This window comes from Ornithorhynchus anatinus, chromosome 19 (genome assembly GCF_004115215.2).
Source record: "Ornithorhynchus anatinus isolate Pmale09 chromosome 19, mOrnAna1.pri.v4, whole genome shotgun sequence".
NCBI classification, from domain to species: Eukaryota; Metazoa; Chordata; class Mammalia; order Monotremata; family Ornithorhynchidae; genus Ornithorhynchus; species Ornithorhynchus anatinus.
Window position 1 is genome coordinate 10,755,235 of NC_041746.1, and position 11,776 is coordinate 10,767,010.

General features: G+C 42.8%; 1 protein-coding gene across 3 annotated transcripts in view; it reads right to left on the bottom strand.

Moving 5' to 3' along the window:
* Positions 1 to 1,260: 1,260 nt before the first annotated feature.
* Positions 1,261 to 11,776, bottom strand: part of CENPF (centromere protein F) — a 47,518-nt gene continuing 37,002 nt past the window's right edge. For all 3 annotated transcript variants that reach the window (XM_029047029.2, XM_039914870.1, XM_029047030.2), the window contains 7 exons: positions 11,330 to 11,482; positions 10,106 to 10,282; positions 8,904 to 9,065; positions 7,833 to 7,992; positions 5,457 to 5,933; positions 4,565 to 4,752; positions 1,261 to 2,032 (listed from right to left, as the gene is read on the bottom strand). In XM_029047029.2, coding sequence (XP_028902862.1) covers positions 1,823 to 2,032; positions 4,565 to 4,752; positions 5,457 to 5,933; positions 7,833 to 7,992; positions 8,904 to 9,065; positions 10,106 to 10,282; positions 11,330 to 11,482 — 1,527 coding nt within the window. In that variant the 3' untranslated portion in view covers positions 1,261 to 1,822. The remainder of the gene's footprint in view (positions 2,033 to 4,564; positions 4,753 to 5,456; positions 5,934 to 7,832; positions 7,993 to 8,903; positions 9,066 to 10,105; positions 10,283 to 11,329; positions 11,483 to 11,776) is intronic.

An 11,776-nucleotide genomic window follows, 5' to 3' on the forward strand; every position in this document is an offset into this window, starting at 1 on the left:
TTCCCTGGCTGGCTGCCCACCTGTTAATTCCACCAAGGTGCACAAGGCTAATGGCGAGTGAGCACTCCCCCTTCCCACCAGGCTAGGCTGGCCTCTTCTGGTAAAAGCTGCTACTGGCAGGGACAGCAGGGTTTGGGGGAGCCAGTGAGAGCAGCACCAGCTTGTCCTGCTATTCAGTGAGGGCTTTGGGTCCCCCACCGGTCCCCGGGCAGGGTGGGAATGCACCCTGCCTGCAGAACAGGGAGAAGTTGCTATTTTGAGCCCCACCTTGGTATCTTTCTGGCTCCAAGAGGATGGGGCACATGAGCATCTTTCTGCCCACAACATAGTGAATGCAGAGTTAATGGCATCAATCTCACAGTGGGCTCCTATGTGCGAGAGCCACATCTGCTCTCGAGGGGAGCCAGATCTTGCCAACTCCAGCTCTGAAGGGACTTATCTCTTGCCTTCTGTGTTTCTGAAAAGCCCTTAGGGAATTCCAAGGGCGGGGAAACTCTTCTGAGGCCAATGAAGCAGAGGAGCAAGAAAGCTTAGCCAGCTCCAGGCATGGTTCCTAGCCTAGTGGGCTTGAAGTGAGAACTCCCCTCCTCCATTAATAATAATGGTATTTGTTAAGCACTTACTATTACGCGTCAGGCACTGTATTAAGCGCCGGGGTGGATAAAGGCAAAGTGAGTTGGATACAATCCCTGTCCCATGTGGGGCTCACAGTCCCAATCCCCATTTTACAGATGAGATAACCGAGGCCCAGTGAAGTGAATTGCCCAAGGTCACACAGCAAACAAGTGGCAGGGACAGGATTCGTTCCCATGACCTTCTGACTCCCAGGTTCGTGCTTTTTCCACTACCGTGCTGCTTCCATTACCTGAGACCTACTGGTCATACCAAAGAGGGCTGGGGAGAGTTGCTTTACATCTCCACCAGCTCAATCAAGGTTATCTTACCTGAGGTAAGTCTCCAAGATTTTTGCATCAAATGATAAGGAGGGGAAATTGGAGAGCAGAGAGCTTCACCCTGGCCATCTCCCTCTTCTTTCTGTGGCTTCTGGTACAGCTGGCAGCCTGCCATCCAGGGAAACGGCCCCTTTGGCTCACCAGCAGAGGGAATCCTAGATTGGTGCCAGAGTGATCCTTACGCACCTCTGGGGAAAAAACTGATCATCGGTCTTGGTCACTAATAATATAGGAGCCCTAGCTCACAAGTGTTGAGCACAGTCTTGTGGAAAGAGGTGGCCATTTTCACAGATAATGGAGGCAGACGTGCTTTTTTCAACCTTTATTATGGTTCAGCTCTGTATACATACTTCTAAACCCCTCATTCCACCAAAGGCAAACTATACATACTAATTGTGAAAGACGATTTTCTTTTGCTTAAATGGAGGGGAGGCTTACTGAATTGCTGAAGAAAACTAATTTCTCTGACAGAGGTTTTCATCTATCAAAAAATGAAAACTTACATTTCTTTAGTACTGTTTAATCCTAATGCTAAAATTGAAGTCAGTACACTATATACGAAGACAGGATTATTAAGCTTAGTTTCCCCTTTACTTGAATCATTTTACAACTCCCCAGCCCCCTATTAAAAAGTACACTGGACTATTTACAACAAAAACAGACCAAGAGCAACATTCAAGTATTTCTACCCTATCCAGCCACTCACCCAGATTCAAATGTTACAAAATACCGAAACAATAAACCACTGGTTTTATAAACGAACAGAGCAGTTCTATACATTAAAAGAAAATATTAGCGGGCTACAGCAGACATGGCCTGTATCTGAACGAGATTTCTGTAAGAGCATTGACAAACCTGGTCTAAAGTTCTTACTGTACCCTACAGTTCTCATCTTGTTGATTTGGTTCAGACGACAGCTGTTGGTTTGTGGCTGGTCTTCCCTTCTTGGCCTTGAGAGTTTCTCTGGGGCTGCCTGCAGAAATCTTCTTGGAGAGGTTATTCACAGAGAGGGGAGACCTGCCGGTAGATCCCATGCGTGCGGCCAGCAGCCCTGCTGTGTGCGCCTGAGCCTCTGTTACCTGCAACAGAGATCGCTCTGTTTTAGGGGCAGTTTCATTAAACATATGTTTTTCCAAAACTCAAAACAAAATGAGGAAATGAACCCCTTAAAAGATCTAAAAAAGCTAGAGAGACATAGACCATTTTTACGTATCAGCTCTCCTCCAGTTTGATCTCTCGTCGAAAGTCCAACGTCTTGCTAAAAATCAACTTCTTCAGCAATATGCTTTAAGATCCTACACTACTGGTTCTCCAACTACGGCAACCACACCAAAAAAAAAAACCCCTCCAAAACCCCACACTTCCTACAATGACACATGGGATTTTACTGATAATGAAGAAGTCACAACAAAGCATGTGCCTCAGAGCATAAAACATACTGCTCTTGGCTTACTTAACTGCTTATAATCTGCAAGGTAACATAGCAAATGTGCTGCACTATGCCTCACTTTCTCACATTCTTAGGGATTTCAAAACTTTGATTTAAACTGATGGAATAAGGGCAGCTGGATTTCAGGAGATAGAGATTTCGGTGGGATTTTCAGATGTGTTTTCAGTGGGATGGGGAACTTGTTTGAGCCTTCTGGATTAGACAAGGATATGAGGGAGGGGGGCTTTGGAGGCAGTAATCAGAAGGTAGATCAGCAGACACAGCCTAAAAAATGGCCACTTTGCTGCATAGGATAAGAGTAATGTCAAGAGTGTGATAGGACAGATGAGGCAGGGGAGTTTAGTACCTTAAAACCAAGTGTAAGAATGATTCTAATCAGCCAGTCCATGCAATGATCTAGCGGTCTCGAAGAGTTGCTGTAACCCAGAGTGGATAACTTCTGATGCCCTATCAAAGTGTGTGTGTGTGCGTGTGTGTATTTATTAAACAATTCTGCCTTCCCTCTGGATTCCTTGAATAAAAACCACATCCACTTTTAACACATAACCTGAGTGTAGTTTGATGCTATACATTCAATAAACGTTTATCACTATAAGTTTGACCTTTTTTTTAATTGCCCAGGCCAACAGTACATATAGACACACTAAATGACTCATTTGTCAGCACTCAGTAAAGCCAGTAAGGAAGATTTAGACAAAGCCTAGGGCCCTTTAATCCCAATCCCACTGCTTTGAACCACTAGTTCTTGCATAAAGTGTTTAAATGGTGAAAAATAAATCAGTCCTCTTTGCTTAGTAAACTTTGCCCCATGTTTGTAAGAGGCAGGACTCCTGGGCTACATTAAAGGAAAACTAGCCGAAATCCTGATTGTGGCTTCCTTTTCCCATCCACTCACAGGACATTAATTTTCACGTTTGCGCAGTTTCTCGGATAGCCCATCTTCCTTCAGCAATTCCACACATCGCCAGTGTCTTAGCTAATGCACTTAAAGCAGATCTGTTGTAAAGCTTCCCAAAAATCATCCCATGGATCCCAAAACTGTTTGGCTAGCAGGACCCCTAGTGTGCAAAGCTTTCCAATAAGCCTTTATTTCTGGAATCCCACAAAGACAGGAGCTTCCCTCAGTCCGACAACGCACAAGAGAGGGGACATTTCTATCTAGTAAATCGTCACTGCTTCATTGACCTCTGAAACCGTCAAACAAGAAAGAGAGTTCTTAAGTCTACATCCCCAGACTACTGTCCAAAATTACTCCATCTTCAGATATCAAGCTGAGGGTACTTGGCAACAACAAAAGGAATGCAATTAGTCTTGCAGCTTAACTAGGCTTGCTTTTGTAATAATCTGTTCATGACACCAGTGTCTTTACCAAGCATTTGGCCAGTTTAATTGCTTGTGTGTTTACTGTTTACGAAAAGGATTAGCCTGTTAAACACAAAGGCCCAGGGCATAAATTCATTGTGTTTTAGGGGGCTTATAGCTCATTTACTGGCCTTTTCAGCTACATCTCAACTAATAGATAGCAATACCAGTAGAGGTTCTGCCTGGGAATTATAGGTGGCAGCTACTGGTCCACATTTTGTCCAGGGGCGGCATCAGGATGTCTTTCAGTTCAAGGAAATGTAGATCAAAGTGGATCTAGAAGGAGATGTCAAAGACGGCCCAAACTGAGTATGTGTGTGTGTGAGCAAGAGAGAGAGAGAGAATGAATATGCACACATGCCTATGAAGGGATAGTTGTGTGAAATTATCTAAAGCAGTGTTCAGGCCAGTGAAAATTAGAATTAGAGTGAATTCCTGCTCATAAAAACAGTGTCCCTGCAGATGGCTGAAGAAAAGGAGCCTCCTGGCAACCCGCAGTGCTTACTCCCCCGTGCCCTTCGATGTCGGGTTAAACTATTTATACATGGCATTGCAGTGCCCCATACAGTCAAGGATTTAACAGAACCATCATAAATAATGACTTCTTATTTCTCCTCAGCCTCTCTGCCTACTCTCAACATCACTGATTTATGTAATTTAATGTGATTTAATGCCAAAAAGAAGGTCAAACATTAAAGGCCGATAAGCTGTGGGCTGCAACTCACGCTACCAAACACCCAGGCGGATACTTTATTTTCTTGTGGTCTTAAAGACCCAACTAAATACGCACAAGCGTTACCTTTTGTGATCTGCTGCCCCCAGCTGTTGGTTTGGAAGTCTCAACAAGATTTTTCAACGGGCTTTTCTGGGAGCACTGAGTGGACGGCGATAACTTCTGAGCTGCTAGGCGAGGGCTGGTCCTAGTGGGCAGAGTCGTTCGCCGCAAGACATACGGGCTAGTTTTTCCTGTAGGGATGTCGGCAAATCCTGTAGGGAAATATTTTGTTAATCTGCTGGGCCAGGAAAAGAGAGGCAGCAACACTGTATGCCCAGTTAAAGCTGAAGCAATTCTAAGGAATATTTTCTCTTGCTCCAAATGAAACAAGAGTCACCTGGAAAAAACAGTCAGCCAGTCAGTGGCATTTACTGAGGGTCCAAATGGGTACACAACTCTGCCTGAAGCTGTGAAACAACAGGTGAAAGTTTTGGCAAGGAAATGCAATTTCCAAACAATTGCCTGGGGCCTGAGAGGTTGGATTTTTTGCTTTTTTACGGTCAAACAAATCACAGAACCTCCTCGGAAGAATTTACAATTACAAATTAAAATGCCTTCTTGTTCCAAGCAATGACAATAAAAAAACACAGGAAGATATAGAGAAAGAAAAACATTACATAGAGAGGACAAGCCCATGCCCTGGGTCACTCTCTCTCACAGGGGAAAGGAGTGTCGTTTAAGGACCGGAATCTTCAGAGTATAAGAGTCGAGCAGCATGAGAACCAAGGAATAAAAATTAGGCAGTCTATGAAATTAGTCAGATGCTAAAGGGGATTCTCGGACTCTTGCTTCCTTCAGATAATTCATCTCTACCCATCCTTAAAAGCTCACTCCTCCAAAAAGCAAAGCCTCAGATCGGCTCCTGAAACAAGGGGTAGATTTGGTAGGGGTTCCACCCCCTGCAAACCCTGCTTACCTTTCTGCACTATCTCTGGAAGTCCCGGCAGCTCACAGTCGCTGTGGTCACTGCTCCTCAGAGAGGGAGTCATTCCCTTTCTCAGTCTTTTAGAAGAAGTCTCTGGTGTACAAGGCTCCGATCCTCCAAAGCTGTCCTTGGTTCCGTGTGGCCTTGACCTCTTGCCTGAAAGTTTATTTCCACCCTTTGGTGTCGTCTTCTCACCATCAAGATGAACCGGAGACTTGGCGGCATGACCTGCACACTGCGAAGGAGAACTCCTAAGGGTGCGTTTCACCGGCTGGCTCAGCTGGGAATTCAGGAGGAAGACCTGGGTTTTCAACATCTCGTTGGCCTCTTCTAATTTGTTATAATTAACAATCAGGCTGCAGTACTTATCCAAGTTTTCATCAGCCTCCTTGGATTTTTCTTCGAAAGCTTCTTTCAGATCTTTAAGCTGAGCCATCAGTTCTTCCAGTCTAACACTGGCAGCAGGACCTGTCCAGGGCAAAATGCCACATCACAATAACTAATTTCAAAGCAACTTTGCTCTTTGATGATTGCACTGCAAGCTTAGCACCTCTTATTTAAGAAAATGTCATTTGTCTGGGTCACAATTTTGAAAGAAACCCCTTCACCGCCAACTCTCCATCATCGGTATAATAAAGGAGTGGGAGTGAGCACAGGTGGATATGGTTCCTGGGTCCAGCCACAGACAGAACCCAGGCTGGGTGCTCACAGTCTCGACCAACTCTGCCGATTCAGGGCGATAGTCCGAGACCTGTGATGCCAGGAAGGACCACTCCTCAGTGGCACTGCCTCTACTGGGGAACATGATTGGCCAGAGAGCAAGAGTATGGATGTCCAGGTGGACAAGCACATGTGCTTTTAAACGCACCAGCTGTAACTGCTTGGCATGTCACCCTGTGGTCTGCACAAGTCCCAAAGTTTGGCAGAGATCACTGATAACCTCTGATAAACCAAGTCATGTAGCTTAACCAGTTATTTAACCCCCTTCATCATTCCTTTTATGAGCACAGCTAACCAGTCAAATGGACTGACAGATTTCAGCACCACTGATTTAATTATAATAATAACAATAATTGTGGTATTTGTTAAGCCAACACAGGCCCCAGCCCCATAAAGAAGTAGCATGGCCTAGTGTCAAGAGCACGGGCTTAGGAGTCAGAAGTCATGGGTTCTAATCCCGGCTCTGCCACTTGCTTGCTTTGTGACCTCGGGCACATCACTTCACTTCTCTGGGCCTCAGTTACCTCATCTGTAAAAGGGAGATTAAGACTGTGAGCCCCACGTGGGACAACCGGATTATTTTGTATCTACCCCAGCGCTTAGAACAGTGCTTGGCACACAGTAAGCGCTTAACAAATACCATAATCATTATTATTATTATAATCTCAAGAAGGACCCCCAAACCCCAAGAGGCCCCTTCCATCTAGCCCATTTCCAGGGAGAGGCCCCACCCTCCTGTGCCATATTAGAATGTGGAGAACCCTGGCTTGGCCCTGCCTGAAGGAGTGATGAGCCTGAGTAACAAACTCAAGTGGTGGCCTTGGAATCAAATTAAGTCCTCTTTTTACATTCCTGGGAGCACTGTGATTTTGCCAAAATTCTGTGCAGCTGGATGGCTCTCGAGAGGCAGACTATGATGTTTTCAAGATGATCAGAGCATTCTCCCTGCCCTTAGTGACCTGTGTTGCAAAAGGGCATGTGTGTGTTGCCTAGAACAGCAAGACCTTGCTTGAAAGAGGGACAGATACCCACTTCTCTCTCTCTTTCCTTGGTGGTGTGCTCAGTACTTTCTAGTCAACAAAGGGGAATAAAAAAACCAAATAAATAAAAATTAAAGGAAAAAAAAATCAAGCCATTCCTTCCTTGCAGAGGAAGCAACTCTATTTCTAATGGACCTAATACATAAAACTGTCAGAATGGATACAGAAACATTCAGCCTAGAGAGACTGTGGTAACCAAACATACCAAGAAGTTCACCCACATTTTGGAGAGAATGCTGATAGGAAGTTAGGAAGAGTTCTTCCGACGGCACATGTTTACCAGTATGGCACCCGATTATCAATGTCAGAAGAAATGGTTGTCGGGGGATGTGCAGCACCAGTTGACGGGGGACAGATTTCCTTAACTCGGGGTACCTCAGGCAGTGAACCCCATTGTTTGTAATGGAGCAAAGGTTAAGAGACAAGAATGTGCGAGGTGTGAATTACCACAAGCCCGAAATTGGGGCCCAATATGGACAACTACCAAGGCAAGACTTCGGATTTGTACTTTATGAAAGTCCATCCTATAAACAACTTATGTGCTAACTTAAGAACACCTCCTGCCTGGAAGAACAAATCAGGTCACTCTTGCTCAGGGAACGCTTACTTTGTTTCTGCTTCTGCAGCGCTTCCCGTTCAGTCATTTCTTTTTGTAATGCTCCCTTCTCCTTCTCCAGCTGTTTACAGGATTTTAACAACATTTGCAACTTCCCCCGAATGGAATCATTTTCTTTCTTCAATTGAGCTACATATTTCAGATTGTCTACCTACAAAACAAAAGGATAAGAAAAACCGACTTAAGTACTTTTCCTAGTGTCTAATCATTAGATGATGCATCTTCGTCAGATCATTAAGGCACTGGAATACCTCATTAAAACATTTCCCCTAGAAAATTCAACTTTAAACATTCGGGCTGACTAGATCTGGCACAATCCAACTACTTGAATGTCTGGAAAATCCAGATAGATACATTTTCACTGGTCTTCAATCTAGAGAAATTGTTTATTTAGCAAACAATGTAATAGAGACTAATAGTTCACTTCTGGCAGCAGGCAATTTACTGTAGCTCTGAATCGTATCTCGGCAAACACATGCCAAGCAACCCAAAGTAGTTCAGGCACAAGCATTGTAAATTATTGTGTACTGAACACACGACAGTGCAATTAAGCCAGAGATCAGGATAACTGGGATGTAGATAACTACGGCTGTGCTAAACATCAATGAAGAATTAATAACTAGTTTTTCCTACACATTCTCCTTTTCCCACAGCTATCGGCAATGAAAACAGGCTACTGAGCCTATATTCACAGTGATACTAGAAATCCCAGAGTGCTATGGAACTATATTGGATTGTACTCTGTTCAGGGGTTCATGGTCTTTAACTGGCCAAGGTAAAACTTAAATTCATCTTTAACATCTCTTTATATTTTCTTTGGGCAAAGAGAATCTGCTTCCCTGAATCACTCATACTTCCAAACACAATGGTTCTCGTGGATCTGAGAAGTCCATACCCCTCTGTCATTCGTATACTGTGGGGCTGTACAGAGTACCAGATATTCTTTCTCAACAATATGCATGCTCATGACAATTTCCCTGTCAGTGTGTTAATTTCTAAACCACAAGAAAACTTTACTCTTCAGAACAAAACAAGTTTGGGGCTACAAGACAAAGAACATACCTTAGTTTTCTGGAGTTCTTCTAAAACCTGATTAGTAGTTTTCAGAGAATGGGTAAGTTCCTCTTTACTGGTTCTTAAGATATTCATTTCCAATCTCTGCAAGTTAAGACACTGGTCTGTGGAATTTAGTTTATCTTGATAGGCTTGGATTTCTATTTTATGCTAGATGATGGGAGGAGAAAAAAGCAATGGTATTACAATGCCTCGGATTGCTAGAACACTTTCTTCCGAAGCATTCACATGTTTTTGCAGCAATTCTCATATTTTACCCTCATAATATGCATGTAAGTATTCTTTCTCCCCATTTTACAAATGGAGAAACAGACAAACTAAACAATGTGTTCAAATTTATTAAAAAAAAAAAGACTGCCCAGATGAGGATAAGAATCCAGTCACCTCACTCTCTAAAGTTCACTTCCCTGCACCAGCCTGACATTTTCCTGTGGGATAGCACTTGACCAAGAAAAAGAAAATTAACGATTCCTGCTATGTTAACAGCAAATTTACACTGTAATAAATTATTTGCCCAAGGTATTTTAAAATGAATTTGGGCTTTGGATCTTTTCCTTGTACCTGTCTTAAGGGTCTTCAGGAAAGAACACAGGTGCAAGTTTTCTTCTGCCAGTTCCCATTGTCACCGTAGAGTTACGGATGGAAGTGCAAGAGAACTATGTTCAAGGGGACAAGAGCTACAGAAATTTCAAACTCCCTCCATCCCATCTCACTTAAAAAGCCCCATTGCACATCCCCATCAGAAGGCCTTGCTTTCCAAAAGGGTCTGAGAGTTAGTAAACTAGGTGGGTTTTCAATCCTCATGGGCATAATTCTAGCCTGTGTTCCACCTTCTCCAAATAGCAGTTGTGAAAAGAAAATTGGTAATGCACACCGAGCTTCTTGTGACTACGGGTACTTAGGTTTATTAACATTTTATTCTAAGAGAAAATGACTCTCCAGTGGCAGATTAAGTAGAATGTGACTCCCCCAAAGCAAATCTTTTCAACTTCATCACTTCTCTGCCACAAGATTTTTTGTAATTTATTTCAACAAAATGAAGCATGTTGGGTTTCGGGGAATGAACACAAGCTGCAAAGTGGAGAGTGTGGATTCTCCCAAGTATTTCAATAGGCAGCATGTGACTAACAGTGAGGATTAGAGTTTAAGAACAAAAACCCACATGGGGCCCTCCATGATATCTGATTTACCTGTTCATTGGCATCCATGAGAATAGCCTGGTGCTTCTTGTCCGCTTCATTTAGCCTGCTCTGATATTCGGTGATTTCTTCTGCCATTTTTACTTCTTTTTCCTTCAGTTCTTTTTGGACACAATCTAAACTCTTCTTCAGGTTGCTGTTTTCTAGAGTGATTTTGTCTATTTGAACCTACAAACCAAATTTGAAATTAAAATTTCTAATACATTTTTTGCATTGGTAAGTTTTCAGCTTGAAAAAGTGAAGAATATTTGAAAGGGTTTATGTCTCGTGGTAGCGACACCAGATCTACAATCAAGATAACACTACATTTGAAACCAGGAGACCTGCTGATAAACACAGGCGACATAGAGTTTTCAAAAATCACTTCTGCCTAAAGTGACCTTATCTATAATAACAGGATCAGTTTAATATCCTTATAGTAGCTGTGGAAGTAACTTAGATGCCTGTCTCTCAGATTTTTGAGAAAAAGATAGGCAACCTTCATCCTACTCGATGGGACACTTGAGCCCCCTGTAGGAAAGGAATTGTGTCTGATCAGATTGTTCTATCTATCCTAGCCCTTAGCGTGGTTTTTGGGACACAGCAAGTTCTAAATATCATCACTGTCATTATTTTCAATAGTAGTAGTAGAATTATTCACAATAGTAATTTCTTTAGAGCTCTTGCTACCTGTGAGCCTGACATCCCACAGTAAAGATCCAGCAACCAGAGCAATGGCCATAGACAAATTCCACTCACTCAAGACCAGCCCTTAGACTGTGCCCAAGCTACGGTCAAAGTTGGGTTTTTTTGACTTCTTGTTCCCCTCCCATGTCTCCCCTCCATTAGCACAGAATAATTATCCAGCTGACTCATTTCAACTATAATGATTAATTTATAGGAAATCCTTTGCATACGTAACAACAAAGCCAAAATGAGCTATACATCCAAGGTGTTATCTTTTCTCTGTAAAACTGCAGTTTATTTGAAATGCTTATCATAATACACCAGATTATGAAAAACAGGGCTCTCTAGTGAACCATGGATGAAGTTTGACTGATTTTCAAGATATGGTGTTATTCTCATTAACAGATTTATGGGGGTGGGGGTGGGGGACATTTTAAAGGCTGCTGATATGTTAACACCTAGCGGTCTGGGGACTTATTGAAATGAGGGAAAAAAAACACCTTTCTGAACACCAAAGATATTAGAACAGCCACTCAAAAAGCCACTTACTTTGTTCATTTCTGCTTGTTTCTCCATGACCATTACTTTTTCAATCAGCCCATTTTTCTCTCCAGTAAACTCTTCTTGTAGCACCGTCATATTTTGTATTGTGTCACTCATCTTCCTCTGGAGAATGGTATTATTTTCAGTCATTGCATTTACCTGAAATTTAATTTTACAATGCATTTTAAAATATTACTTGTGGGTCCTTTAACAGTAGAACTGAATCATCATCTCACGTATTAGTAATATTACCGTACTATTTGTTGAGCACTTACTATCTGCCAAACACTGTACTAACACTGGGGTAGGTACAAAGTAAACAGGTTCGACACAGTCCCTGTCCCACATGGGGCTCCCAGTTTAAGGGAGAGGGAGAATGGGTACTGAATCACCATTTTACCAAATGAGGATATTGAGGCACAGAGAAGTGAAGTCATTTGCCCAAGCTCACAG